The sequence below is a fragment of the Colobus angolensis genome, unplaced genomic scaffold (genome assembly GCF_000951035.1).
Source record: "Colobus angolensis palliatus isolate OR3802 unplaced genomic scaffold, Cang.pa_1.0 Scaffold99, whole genome shotgun sequence".
NCBI classification, from domain to species: domain Eukaryota; kingdom Metazoa; phylum Chordata; class Mammalia; order Primates; family Cercopithecidae; genus Colobus; species Colobus angolensis.
In genome coordinates, this window is record NW_012123931.1 from 5,622,983 (window position 1) to 5,638,088 (window position 15,106).

Genomic DNA, 15,106 nt, shown 5'->3' on the forward strand with positions numbered 1-15,106 from the left:
GGGCCCGCGCCTGCGCCCCCGGGACCCGTCTCCCCTGAGGGCCGGTTGGCGGCAGCCTGGGACGCGCTTATCGTGCGGCCAGTCCGGCGCTGGCGCCGCGTGGCAGTGGGGTGAGTGCCAGCGGGGCCTGGGTCTCTGAACCTCCGAGGTCCGCCTTGGAGGTTGGGCGGAGCCGCCCAGAAACAGGGCTTCCCAGAGGTCCCCGGGAGGCGCTGCTGTCCGCGCTGGCCCCTTGGCGAGAAGCGTCGGACGTCTGAGTGGAACCCGGTTCGTCACCGCTGCTCTTTCCACTCGGCTGGCCTCTGCACCTTTCTCTGATCCCGGTAGGACCAGCCCTAACAGCTTCTTGCTGATCCCTCTTTGTCTGACACCTTTCTCCGAGAGCCTTGTTCCTCGTTCCAACTTTTAGCCCCTTCTCTTCTGGCGACTGTTGTTTTGCAGTCAAAGATAGTTGACCTTACCCACTTTGACAACACTCTTCTTCCTCTTTCTTCTGAACTTCTTGAAGACGAGTGATTTCTGCCTTTACCCACTTGCTTTCGTAACGCCGTGTAGTTTAGAAACCACACGACTGTACTGCAGCTCCTCTCTGATTTGCCTTTTTGAGTCTTCATTATCTGCTCTCTGCAGCCTTCCATGCATTGAACACGTCCTTCTCCGTGAAACTCTTTTCTTCCCCTGACTTCAGTGACATTGCATATTTAAGGTTCTTCCAAATCACAGTGCCTCCTTTCTTTGTGCTTTTCCTTGGGAATGTAATTATTCCCTTTATAGTGTTGATATTGTAAACACTAACTTTAGTCCCTATCTCAGTTCAATTTGACTTTCTTGCCATGACCTCAGAGTTATGTATAACCACCACATAAAAGCAGGCCCTCTACCATGTAGACTGCTACTTTCTGTGGAGCGTTGGGACTGGGAGGGGTAAAGTAGAGCAAACTTGTCCTGAAGATTAAGTGACATAATTCATGTAATCTCTCTAGCATGGTGCCTGCTTTAAAAAGCATTCGACATTAGCTATAATTTTGTTTTATTTTTTTGGACACAGGGTCTCTCTCTCTCTCTGTCACCTAGGCTGGAGTGCAGTGGCACAATCACTGCTCACTGCAGCCTCGACCTCCCAAGCTCAAGAGATCCTTCTGCCTCAGCCTCTGGAGTAGCTGGGACAACAGGCAAGCACCACCATGCCCAACCAATTTTTTATTTATTTTATTTTTTTTAGTAGAGTCGAGGTCTTGCTATATTGTCTAGACTGGTCTCGAACTCCTGAGCTCAAGCGAACCTCCCACCTTGGCCTCCCAAAGTGCTGGGATTAAATTGTCCTTCCTTGCTTTATGTGCATTCATTCAGCAGATATTCACCAGCTACATGGTTAGCGTCAGGTCTGTTCTAGGTTCTTAAGATACAGAGATGGGTGAAGCAAGGTCCCCGCCTCACTTATTGGAAAAACACATATTATTGTATCAGTCTACTTGGACTGCTAGAACAGAATACCACAAATTAGGTGGATTAAACAACAGAAATCTGTTTTATCGTAGATCTGGAGGCTGATAGTCCAAGATGAAGGTACTGGCAGGATTGGTTTTTGATGTTGCCTCCCTTCCTAGCTTGCAGCCAGCTGGCTTTTCACTGTTAGCCTGCGCATGCACGCTCCTGGTGCCTCTCCTCTTATATGGACACTAAGTCCTTTTGGACTAGGGTTTACCCGTGTGACCTTATTTAACCTTAATTACTTCCTTAAAGGCCCCATGTCCAAATACAGTCACATTGGGAATTAGGGTTTCAGTATATGAATTGGTGGGGGGTGGACAGTTCAGTCCATAACAATTATGGTTAGAAGAGGAACAACCCACGAGGACCAGGCAGACACCTTAATGCCTTTTACGACCTAATCTTAGAAGCACATAGGAACTCTTCTACCAGTCACAGGTCCACCTGGTTTTAAGGGAGGGGACATAGAACAAACCTTGATGGGAGGAGCATCCGTGTCACATTGTGAAAAGAACATGTGGAATGGGACATCTTATTGCGACCATCTTGGAAAATGTATTTTACTCCAGTGACTTTCATAGGACAGACACTAAAGAAGAAATGAGATTTCTCCAAGCCAAAGTGAGAACAGGTCTACCTAGGCAAGAGAACCAAACGTGAAAAAGTACATGGTTTGTTTGGGAACAGGTCAGCCTTGTTTTCGAGCAAGAATCTTATGGTAGAAGGTTGTAAAGAGATAATGCTGAGAACGAAGGGTTGGACCAGATTGTGAAGGGCCTTTTATGGGGGAAGCCATAAAGGCTTATAAGCAGTTAACTGATGACAAGTTCTTTGTTGAGAATTGGTGGGAATGTGAAGGGTGGATTTTGAGCAGTGGTTCTAACCTGTTTAACTGCTTCTCATCATTTATTTCCCAAAGAGGATTTTTTTTTTTTTTTTTGAGATGGAGTCTGGCTGTGTCGCCCAGGCTGAAGTGCAGTGGCACGATCTCGGCTCACTACAAGCTCTGCCTCCCGGGTTCACGCCAGTCTCCTGCCTTAGCCTTCCGAGTAGCTGGGACTACAGGTGCCAGCCACCACGCCCGGCTAATTTTTTGTATTTTTAGTAGAGACGGGGTTTCACCGTGTTAGCCAGGATGGTCTCGATCTCCTGACGTTGTGATCCACCCACCTCAGCCTCCCAAAGTCCTGGGATTACAGGTGTGAGCCACTGCGCCCTGCCCCAAAGAGGATTTTTAGCCCAAAGATAGGGGGATTTATAAATGGAGGGATGAGGGGAAGCAGCTGCAGTACTTGTATCAGAATCTCATTTTGAGGTTGTAGTTTGACTTCTCTAGAGACACACACGTATTCACACTCTCACACAGACACACTCAAAATGCAATTTAATGTGATTCATAAGGAGGAATATTTTGAGACTGTGACACTGGTATAAGAGGTTGTTGTAGGGTTTATGTAAAGGGAGAAAGGAGCCTGAACCAGACTTGGCAATGATGTAGAAGAGGTGAGATTTGAGAGATAACCTGAATAATAGGTTGGATGTGGTGGAGTAAAGAAAGGCAGTCAAAAACGACAGGTTTTTAGTATTGGATATCTTGTTTAGTTTTTGTTTTCTGTTTGAGACAGCATCTCACTCTGTCACCCAGGCTGGAGTGTGCAGTGGCATGATGAAGCTCACTATGGCCTTGACCTGTCATGCTCAGTGTCCCAAGTAGCTGGAACTACAGGCATGTACCACCACACCCGGCTAATTTTTGTATTTTTGGTAGGGACAGGATTTGCCAAGTTGCTCAGGCTGGTCTTGAACTACTGAGCTCAGGCCTTGCCTCCCATCTTGGCCTCTGAAAGTGCTGGAATTACAGGTGTAAACCACCTCACCCAGCCCAGTATTAAATATAACAACTAATATGATTAGGCTTTGTGTCCCCAACCAATCTCATCTTGAATTGTGATCCCCATAAGCTAATCAAGGGAGAGACCAGGTGGAGGTAATTGAATCACGGGGGCGGTTCCCCCATTCTGTTCTCCTGATAGTGAGTGAGTTCTTATGAGATCCTTTGGTTTTATAAGGGACTCTTGCCTGCTATTCGCTCGGCACGTCTCCTTCCTGACACCTTAAGAATAAGGTGCCTTGTTTCCCCTTCCACCATGACTAAGCTTCCTGAGGCCTCCCCAGCCATGCTGAACTGTGAGTCAATTAAACCTCGGCCTTTATACATTACCCAGTCCCGGGCAATTCATTATAGCATTATGAAAATTGACCAGTGCAACAACTTTATGGGGCAGGCAGATAACAGACATTATCACCAAGTCTTCACACATTGATTTATTTGCCCAAGATCTTGCAGCTATCAAGTGCCAGAGGAGCAATTGAAGCCTGGTCTTTCCCATTTCTGGTTCCTGGTTGATGCCATGTTATTGCCATTAAGAGAGATTTAAGAAAAAGAAACAAGTTTAAGAAGATAAATTGGATTTTAGAGGAGAAATATACATACATTGTTATGGGATTTCAGATGAAGCTTCTCTGTCAGCTACTGATAATGAGAAGCTGGTTTTTAGGAATATATTGAGAAACAGGATTGCAAATTTTGGAGACACTGGCACTTAGGTTGAAGCCAGAGACTGGATAAGATCACCCAGAAAGAGAAGAGAAGGTAAAAATGGTAAAGGTGGAATTCTGGGAGGCACTTAAGGGGCTGGTGGAAAGGGGTCAAAGAAGTAAAGGACAGGAGTTTTAAGGTGTTTAAGGTGTTTCTAGGAAACTTACCTTGCTTCTAAATCAGACTCTGGTACCTGTTGTTCATTGGTTTAAAAATGATGAAACCCAGCGGGCATGGTGGCTCATGCCTGTAATCCCAGCACTTTGGGAGGCTGAGGTGGGCGGATCACCTGAGGTTAGGAGTTCGAGACCAGCCTGACCAACATGGAGAAACCGCCCCCCCCATCTCTACTAAAAATACAAAATTAGCCAGGCGTGATGGTGCATGCCTGTGATCCCAGCTACTTGGGAGGCTGAGGCAGGAGAATCGCTTGAACCCGGGAGATGGAGGCTGTGGTGAGCCGAGATCGTGTCATTGCACTCCAGCCTGGGCAACAAGAGCGAAACTCCGTCTCAAAAAAAAAAAAACACCCTCATGCTAATATTTATTGCCTCTGGAACTGGCTTCACCCCTACCCTTGAAACATATCTTGGTCTTCTCCCCTGTATGAATTCTCCATTGTAGCTAGATCATTCTTTATTGTATCCAAACACAAGGTTAATCCCTTCGTGTACAATTTTGCTTGTGTGTACTTCCTACGTGGGCTTCAGTATCAGATAAATCTGGGTTTGAATTTCAGCTCCGCCTGTCTGTGGCCTTTGAAATGTTAGTTAATCCATAGCCTTACTTTTCTCAGCTGAAAGCAGTGATGACTACTTAGCAATCATACAGCACTTTGCAAATAGGTTTAATCTGTCTGAAAATGCCTGCCTAGCATGGAGTGCTTCTTAAAGATCAGCCGCCTTTCTCTGTCTAGATGCAGGAGCTAGAGTTCAGCCCAGGGACCACTGCCCCAGCCTTTTTTTCCCCCATCTCTTTACAGTTCTATGTCTTAATGATTATGATTAGCTCTTTTAACAGCTGATGCATATAATGTAAAGCTAGAAAAAACAGAAATATTGCCGGACGCGGTGGCTCACGCCTGTAATCCCAGCACTTTGGGAGGCCAAGGCAGGTGGATCATGAGGTCAGGAGATCAAGACTCATCCTGGCTAACATGGTGAAACCCCATCTCTACTAAAAATACAAAAAAAATTAGCCAGGCGCGGTGGCGGGTGCCTGTAGTCCCAGCTACTTGGGAGGCTGAGGCAGGAGAAAGGTGTGAACTCGGGAGGTGGAGCTTGCAGTGAGCCGAGATCACGCCACTGCACTCCAGCCTGGGCGACAGAGCGAGACTCCGTCTCAAAAAAAAAAGAAAACCTTAGAAAACATTTTACAGGTGATGAAACAGAAGGGAGGAGATAGGAAACATCATCTTTACCTTAGAGGCACTTACGGTCTAGACGGGAGAACTATGCCCTCTTTGCCAGCCCCCCCGGCCCATTTTGACATTCAGCATCTATTGTCTTGACCTATTTTCCAGTTGTTTCGTCTGTGTTTTCTCCAAAATCACACTGTCATCTAATACACATTTTTTACTCAAGTGTGAGATTCTGCTTCCATGTCAGATGAGCATAATTTTGTTTTCTGATTCTTTAACTGTGTCTCCCTTTATTTCCCCTTGGTAATACAACATCTTAGGTAATAATGCTTTTTACATTTTGGGATGCTATTGAGTTGAAAAAGTGCAGAGAAAGATTCTTATTCTGGTTAAAGTTTTATAAAACAGAACAAGAAAGTACATGTAAAGTACTTGTTTGGCATCTAGCATGTAGTAGATGTTCAGTGTTTTTTTGAGAAAGGGTCCTGCTCTCTCGCCCAGGCTGAAGAGCAGTGATGCCATCTTGGTTCACTGCAACCTCTGCCTCCCAGGCTCAGGTGATCCTCCTGCCTCAGCTTCCTGAGTAGCTGGGGCTGCAGGTGTGCACCACCACACCTGGGTAATTTTTGTATTTTTTGTAGAGATGGGGTCTTGCTGTATTGCTCAGGCTGATCTGGAACTCCTAGGCTCAGGTGATCCACCCGCCTTGGCCTCCCAAATTCCCGGGGTTACAAGTGTGAGCCACTGTGCTCAGCCTGGTTTTTTTAAATTATAAAAAGTTACCAAGTAAACCATGAACCAGTCTGAGAAACTGTTTATTTTCCCCCAGTATTCCTGATGTGATTAGGTGAGGAATGGAAAATGTTCCATGATAGTGATATTTTGTAACCAAAATTAGTTCTGTTGGGTTTTGCCTTGTGTCACAAAATATACTGAACAGCTTTCCCCATTCTCATCTTTGAGGAGTCAGACTGTTTAAAATCTCAGCAGTACTAGATATGGAGAGTGGGGTGTTTATAGTTTTTGTTTGTTTGTTTTTTGAATCAGAGTCTTGCTCTGTCACCCAGGCTGGAGTACCATGGCACAGTCTCAGCCGGCTGCAACCTCCACCTCCTGGGTTCAAGCAATTCTCCTGCCTCAGCCTCCCAAGTAGCTGGGATTACAGGTGCCCACCACCATGCTCAGCTAATTTTTGTATTTTGAGTGGAGACAGGGGTTTCACCATCTTGGCCGGGCTGGTCTCGAACTCCTGACCTCATGATCCACCCGCCTCAGCCTCCCAAAGTGCTGGGATTACAGGCTTGAGGGTGTTTATAGTTTTTGAAGTAGTTATTTTCAAAGACAGATTTCCCTCCATTTCTGAACCTTTTCTCTTCAGACTCGGGACCCAAATCCATTTGGATACAATTTTTAGACTGGGCTGTCTGGAGGAAATGGTATCCTTCCTTACTCAAGCCCTCGTTGTCTGAAACTTAGGAACCTACTGGCATCTGAGAGCCAGAGATACTTGTATTCCTATTGATTCTGCCTACCAATCTAATGCTGCATTCATTAGAAATAAAGGGCACCATGTCTGAGGTAAAATTGAGACAGTTTGCAAGGTGTGTTTGGTTTCTTAACATTGAAGGCTGTTAAAGGAAAGATTTTAAACATATTTTTAAGCAACTGCCACGTGCATGTCCAGAATGGCCCCTTCTGTGTGTGTCATGGAGAAGTTCTGGCTTATATTTTCAGTGTTTCTTTGCTATAAATCATCCCTCTTTTAAAGAGAAGGGCCAAATAATTAGAGTAGCTAGATGTTTTATGCACTGAAAGGTGTAGTAACTCTTAGGTTATGCTTCTCCAGTTGACCAGAGTCATTATGTATGTCTTGAACAAGAGAAACTGTGAGTATTTCAATGCTATTTGATAGGCAAAACTCCTTTCAAAACATGAATCCCTAAGGGAAGAATTAATAAAAAGGACCCTTATAATGAGGATCCAGTCTGGTTGTGTCTTGAGGGAGGATTTCTCTTCCTTGCCCTTGTAAATCTTCCTTAAGTGATGTAAATAATATCTAGTCTGCATACAAACCTTTTTAAAGTTATGTCATTTTAAAAATTATAAAAGGAACACATGCATGTTAAAAGTAGAAATATACCTGGTAAAATTCCTCTTCATCCCAGTCTCATTCCTCTTCATTTTTGAAAGAGACTAAAAGGGAAATATAACTATGCATTTTACACAAAAATTTCATCCATTGGGACATTTTTATTAATGAGTTTACCTTGTGGTTTCAGAGCTGGTCAGAATTAACTCTGAAACCCAGTCACCCATATCATTAGGTGCTGTCTCAGTTGGCCGGCTGGAAGCTGCCTGTAGGGTAATCCAACCTCACTGGCCAGAATGACATCCCAATAGGCAGAGGCAGGAATAAAGATTACCATGATAGGGGTAGGGGCAGGAAGACCTCATCTAACTACCTTAATTATTTAAACGTCTCTTTAAAAGAGGGATGACTTAGCAAAGAAACCCTGAAAATATAAGACAGACCTTCTCCATACACACATAGGAGAGGCCATGCCAGACAACCTTAGTACAAGTTGAGCATCCAAAATGCTCTGAAATCCAAAACTTTGGGGGCACTGACATGATGCCGCTAATGTATATTAAGTATTTATATGTGAAAATTCCACCCACACATAAGGAATACAAATTTTATTTCATGGACAAAAGTATTTAAAACACTGTATAAAGTTACCTTCAGGCTGTATGTATGAAGTATATGTGAAATGTATTTGTGTTTGGACATGAGTCGCATTCCCAGGATATCTCATGTATATGTAAATATTCCAAAATCAGAAACACTTCTGATCTTAAGCACTTCAGATAAGGGATTTAACCTGTACTTTATAATTTCCACCGAGACAACCAAGAGTGGCAGGTCTTTAACGTTCATGGGTCAGTCCTGTGAACACTGGCCAAAGGGTGAGTTCTTACAACGCCGCAGGTGTGCCTAAGTCTGTAAAACACCACTAAAGTCTAAGAGGCAGGGTTTCAGCTGGGAGTACTCGGGCATTTAGTAATTTATTGTATCTTACCACCATCCTCATTTGTCTTTGGAGGGAAGATGCCTGATACTTAGCCTTTGACTGAAACGCCTATTTTGCTTACTCTGCCAATTGCTGTTCCTGCGTATACATTCGCATATTTAATCTTAACCATAGCTCTATGAGTTAAATGCTCATATTATTGCCATTTTGTGGATGAGGAAACCAAGGCACAGAGAAATTAGTGACTTGCCCAGGTCACACAGTCAACATGAATCCAGTTTGGCTCTGCCAGCGTTTTCTCAGAAATGTTACATTTTTGTTACAGTAGCTTTGTTCTGAAATGCTAAGCACCTGTCTTCTCACTGTGTAACTAGTGTAAATGTTCGCCAAACTATTGAGGAGTCCTGTGTTCTGATCCTAATACATACATCTAGTTAATGTAATTTTTCTCCTGCCATGTGCTATTTACTCTCCAATTCAGGTTTCAGATCTACTTCCCCTGTTTTTCTGTTGAATAAGGTTCTGAGAAACATTTTCCTTTTGTTAAATGCAAAATGGCTACTTGGTGCTTCTGCTGCTTTCACACAGTTTTTTTCCTCCTTCCAGAGTCAATGCATGTGTTGATGTGGTGCTCTCAGGGGTGAAGCTCTTGCAGGCACTTGGCCTTAGTCCTGGGAATGGGAAAGATCACAGCGTTCTGCATTCAAGGAATGATCTGGAAGAAACCTTCATTCACTTCATGGGGAAGGGAGCAGCTGCTGAGCGCTTCTTCAGTGATAAGGAAACTTTTCACGACATTGCCCAGGTTGCGTCAGAGTTCCCAGGAGCCCAGGTCTGTTTGGTTCAGCAGTAGTAAATTAAGGGTGGGAAAAGATGCCTTTTTCATATGGTTCCTAGAAGCAGGCAAGCAACTTTTCATTCCAGTTTGAAGAGGAGGGGAGCAAAATCACCCCTGGTTGAAAACTGTGGGTCTAGGTTGATGGTTCTCAGACTTGAGCTTGTGTCAGAATCATTTGGAGAGGCTGTTGAAACACAGATTTCTGGGCCTACTACCAGAGTTCTGATTCAGTAGATGTGGGATGAGACCCAATAATTTACCTTTCCAACAAGTTTCTTGGTTGATCATGTAGGTCTGAGAATCTCGTTTTGAGAACCACTGGTCTGCAGGGTAGAAACTGTCAGAGTTAGAACCTTAGTGGTTTCCAGGCTCACCTGGTGAATATATACAAAGCCCTGCATGGTCCAGGCACTTCCTGGAGGTTCATGTGGAATAAGAGGCAGTGCTGAGGCTGGAGACCGAACCATGGCTCTTCCTACCTCACCCCAGTATGCCTGCTCCTGCATGTACCCTCATGCCTCTTGAGGCTAAGTTTTGGTTGTTTGGTTATCTCCCGTGTCTTGCCCTCACCCCATTCTTCCTCCTCATTTAAACCTCCTTTTGGCTGGGTACCCAGTCTAGGTTGGTAGTTCTAGCCAGGGACGCTCTTAATGCCATTTTTAATTGGCACCTTTCACAGGCAAACCTTTGTGACTGCTTTTTTTGATGACTTAAGATTTTAGACTGGGCACGGTGGCTCACGCCTGTAATCCCAGCACTTGGGAGGCTGAGGCAGGTGGATTGCTTGAGCCCAGGAGTTTGAGACCAGCCTGGGCAACATGGTGAAACCCTGTCTCTACAAAAAATAGAAAAACTTAGCTGGGCATGGTGGCATGTGCCTGTGGGAGGATCATCTGAGCCCAGGAGGTCAAGGCTGCAGTGAACCATGATCGTGCCACTGCACTCCAGTCTGGGCAACAGGGTGCAACCCTATCTCAAAAAATTTTAGAAAATAATAAGTTTTTTGTCTTTGAAGCTGCCTATTTGAACATTAGAAATGGACATAGGCATTACCCAGCTGAGTTTCTAAAGGAGACAGCAAGTTAAGATTTCAGTTATTATCATTTTGACAGGTGAGATCAGTAGTGAGATTCTTATCTCTTATGAGAGAATCTTGATAATTCTAACATGAGGAGTCCACTGCTCAAAAGTCTTTATGATTATGGAATTTAAACCACCAGTTTGATTTCTCTTCTCTCTTGATTCTGCCTTTATTTCTTGATGAAAAAATTTTTTACAGCAACTTTATCTAGCTTTGTGATGGTCCAAGTTATTTCGTAACATTATAAAACCCCCTTTCACTAGGGAAGTGCCTTTTTAAGGCAGGTTGATAAACATTATATGAAAATGCTGAAATCTACTTTGTAAATATTTTACTATTTTTCCAGGGTTTTTTTTGGTAAATTCTAGCCATCGTGGTTAAATAAAACATTAAGGCTGACATGTTAAAGGGCCAAATTTCAGCCTATGTATCACAGAAAGTTTCATATTGATCTCTAAAAAGCTATTACTGTCCCACCTGAATTCAGAGGTTAGTCAGCACAAAATTGGTGTAAGAGTGATGTCTACCGTCTAGAATTGTTTACTCCAAGCTTGTCCAGTCTGCAGCCCAGGACGGCTTTGAATGCAGCCTAACACAAATCATAAACTTTCTTAAAATATTATGAGATTTAACCCCCTGCCCCCTCTTTTTTTTTAACAGCTCATCAGCTGCCGTTATTGTTAGTGTATTTTATGTGTGACCCAAGACAATTCTTCCAGTGTGACCCAGGGCGGCCAAAAGATTGGACACCCCTGGTTTAGTCTGTGCCTCTGTGTGGGCTGAGGACTAGAAAGCTGGGATTGTAGCATTCCACCCAGGTAACACTATTAGGCTTTTCACCTTTTATAATAGAACAGCATCCTTAGCTGTTATGTGTCAGATTTCCAAGGCGCATGGATCCATCCTTAACAACATGGAGCACCAACCTTGAAATATTTGTTCTCTGGGTCCTCAGCTGAGAGATGTGGTGTTTAAGGGAAAATACTGTCCTATATTAGGGGCCTATTATCTTTAGAATTTACTCCCAGGAAAACCTTTATATTTCCCAACACATCAGTGTGTTTCTTCATTTCTCAAAATTTAGCAACAAACATTTACTGAACACTTATAAGAAGAAGACAGTCCCTGCCCGGAAGGACCTAGTTGTGTACCCAGATGATAGCAGCCCAAGCGGACAAGAGCCGCATTAGAGGTTTGTTCAGGTTATAGGGGTAGGAAGAGATCTGTAATCCTATCTGGTGAGGGTGGTTGTGAAGGCTGAAATGTCATTGAGGTAAGGGGAACGGAGAAGGCATTACAGAAAAGGTGACACTGCAGCTGATTCTTGGAAAGTGATCAGGGTTTTGCCTAGTATATGAGAAGGGGAGGGTGTCCTAATGGAAGGAAACAGCATGTGCCAAAGGCACAGAGACAGAGGAAGGCTGACTTGGAGAGCTGTAAGCAGGGTGTGGAAGGGAAGGGCAGGAGATGAAGGTGGTAAGGAAAGCATGGGTTAGATAAAGGCCGTATGTGCCTCACTCAGGAGTTAGATTTTAGTTCATTATAGTATCTACTCAATGTTATTTTCCACAGGATAGTGAAGTTTTTCATTTTAGAAGGACTACAATGTAGAAGATAAGCCCTGTCCACACTTTTTCTCTTTCCTGTGTCTCTTCTGGCTGGCTGTAAGCTCAGAGCTAAATTTGATCAACAGTTAAAAGCAATCAGACTCATTTTCATGGTTGTCCTCTTTATTTTCTTCACCTTATTACTCACTTTCTGTTTCTCTGTTGCATTAACTTAATCTGTGTGTCCTTTGAGGTAAAATCACCTCAAAATGTTTTTGGGAAAATGGACTATAAATTAATTTTTAAAATAAAAAATGATTAAACTTGGGTGAGATACAGTTGTATTAAAATACAGTCTAAAACCCTTGAACTCTCTTACAGCACTATGTAGGAGGAAATGCAGCTTTAATTGGACAGAAATTTGCAGCCAACTCAGATTTGAAGGTAGGTCAAAATTTTAGATTAAAACCTGTGCCTTTCACTAGTGTTTCAATAATTTTAGGAGCAAGAATGAGTATCTATTCCTTGATTCAACTTATGGATCACGTAGTATGTAGCAGACCCGGGTCTTTTGTTAGGAAGCAGTAATAGTAGGAGATCAGTAGTAACTAATACTTTCTGAGTGTTTGCTCTGTGCCTGACATTGTCTTTAGTGCTTTGCGTAGATTGTCTAATCCTTGCAACAACCCTGTAAGGCTAGTCGGTACTGCCATTGTTTTTCCTTTCTACATGAAGAAACTTGAGGCAGACAGAGGTTCACAACTGATAGGTAATGGAATGAGGAATTTAACCCAGGCAGTTTGACCCAATAACCCATGTTCTTAGGCACCATATCATGTAATAGGCGCATGTGGGCCTTGAGACTGAGGATTATGCAAGTAATGAGAGAAAACACAGGTGGCCATGTTGGTGAGCCTGGATCCAGAGTGCCAAAAAATAAAAGCCACTAGACGAGAGTCAGTAAGGGAGTGTCTTCAAGACTTAAATTGTTTGGTTTAAGTAGAATTAAAAATTGTTGCCATGTTCACAATAACACCTGAGTAAGAAGTTTCTGTTGCTATGAGTAGAATAGGCGTGAAGGGGGAGGCCAGCAAGAAAGTTATCACTGTTGTCCTGTAAACTGATTAAGGTTTGGATTAGAGCAGCCAGAGAGGAGAAATATATATCTAAAACCTACTACAATACATGGGGAACAAAGAAGAGATTTAACAAAGATGATTCTGGAGTAAATAACCTTGATCAGTGCAGAATGGTTGTGGCTGCTAACACTAGAGAACAGATAGTGAACAGTCTTCTGGTTTTGGGGAACCAGCCTAAAAATAGAACTGTGGGTCAGAGTGGTGAAACCAGAAGCCAGAGATGAACTCAGAAATACGGATAGGTCATCAGCAGTTTCAGGGAAAATTTCATATGGAGCCACACTGTACACCGGGAGGTAGGGGCAGATGTGCTTTCAATTTAGAGAGGATATTAAAATGTGAACATTCATATTTTAATAGGAATCAAAGTTCTCATGAAATAATTAGGGTAGAAAATACTTTTCAGAAAGAAAATATAGACTTTTGCAGTCATTATGTTTATAAATTGTAATTAACTACCAAATAGAGAAGATTAGAAATTCCAGGGCTGACCTTTGGAAATACTACCAGCTAATGGGTAGACGAAAAGGAGACTGATCATAAGCCCTTTAGAGAGAGCCCAGGCCATTCCCATCAGAATCCCAGGAGTTTTCATGGATTCCTAAGAGGCCACCCTCCTGATCCTGACAAATAATTCTGGCCTCTGGGAAGACAATACCCTGGACGGTCATGGGCTGAGTACAAGACTGACCTTTCAGTATTGACCTCCCCTGGGACCAGCATTTGCTCTTGGTCTCTGGGGTAGCTGGTCCTGGGACCAGTCTGATTGGAAGGCATTTAATAAAACAAGTCTGGTTTTGGTAGGAGATTGAGGAAAGAAAAGCAATCTGTTACTCAATCCTCACAACAATCGTATGATTTCAAAGATAGAGGTCTAGAGAGGCTAAGTAAGGTGCCCAGGGCCACCTGGCTAGTAAATGATGCAGCCAGGATTCAAGTGTCAGGCTCTGCCTTTACTTCACCCTGTATGCACTCTCAAAAAGATTCAGTTTAACTTGCTGAAATGCTTCTCAATGTGGACTGAGAGATCATCTGAGAAAACTACAGAGATTAAGAACTAGGTATTTTCCAGAGGTGGTAATCATAGCTAGCATTTCCTTCTATAGTTTTTTACCATACACCAGGCACTGTTTTAAGTTAGGTGCTTTAAATGTATATGAACCTATTTAAATCTTCATAGGGCCACCACACCTAGCTTCTCTTCAATTTTTTTTTTTTTTTTTTTTTTTAAGATGGGGTCTCACTCTATCCAGACTGGAGTGCAGTGGTGCGATCTCAGCTCACTGCAATATCCGTCTCTCAGGTTCAAGTGATTCTCGTGCCTCAGCCTCCCAAGTAGCTGGGACTACAGGTGTGCGCCACCATGCCCAGCTAATTTTTGTATTTTTTAGTAGAGTTTGTGCTGGCCAGGCTGGTCTCCAACTTCTGATCTCAAGTAATCTACCTGCCTCAGCCTTCCATAGTGCTGGGATTCATCCACCACTCCTGGCCCTTTCTTCAATTTTTAAAACAGAGTTTGTGTCAAATTGGTATTGTACCTTCCTTAAATGTTTATAGAATTTAAGCCTTCCAGTGAAGCCTTCTAGGCCCAGGGTTTTCTATGTAGGAAGGTTTTAAATAACTGATTTCTTTAATAGATATAGGGAAATCCAGATTTTCCTTTTTTTTTAATGAACTTTAGTAGTTTGTATCTTTCAGGGAATTTGTCTGTTTCATCTAAGTTGTTGGATTTATTGTCATAAAGTTAATTATGGTATTCTATTATTCCTTTAAGATCTCTACAATTTGTAATAATGTTTTCCTTCTCATTCCTGATATTGGTCATTTGTATCTTCTTTTCTTTTTTATTATTATACTTTAAGTTCTAGGGTACATGTACACAACATGCAGGTTTGTTACATATGTATCCATGTGCCATGTTGCTGTGCTGCACCCATTAACTCATCATTTACATTAGGTATATCTTCTAATGCTATCCTTCCCCCCTCCCCCCTCCCCACAATAGACCCCAGTGTGTGA

At 43.1% G+C, this 15,106-nt stretch overlaps 1 protein-coding gene across 2 annotated transcripts in view; it reads left to right on the forward strand.

The window, feature by feature from the left end:
* ADPGK (ADP-dependent glucokinase) overlaps positions 1-15,106 on the forward strand; it is a 48,062-nt gene that overhangs the window by 2,771 nt on the left and 30,185 nt on the right. The window contains exons 2-4 of one of the 2 annotated variants that reach the window (XM_011932971.1): positions 1-110; positions 9,089-9,314; positions 12,330-12,392. In XM_011932971.1, the coding sequence (XP_011788361.1) occupies positions 1-110; positions 9,089-9,314; positions 12,330-12,392 (399 nt within the window). Of the gene's footprint in view, positions 111-9,029; positions 9,315-12,329; positions 12,393-15,106 lie in introns of those variants that run through there. The other variant, XM_011932972.1, reaches the window with a different exon arrangement.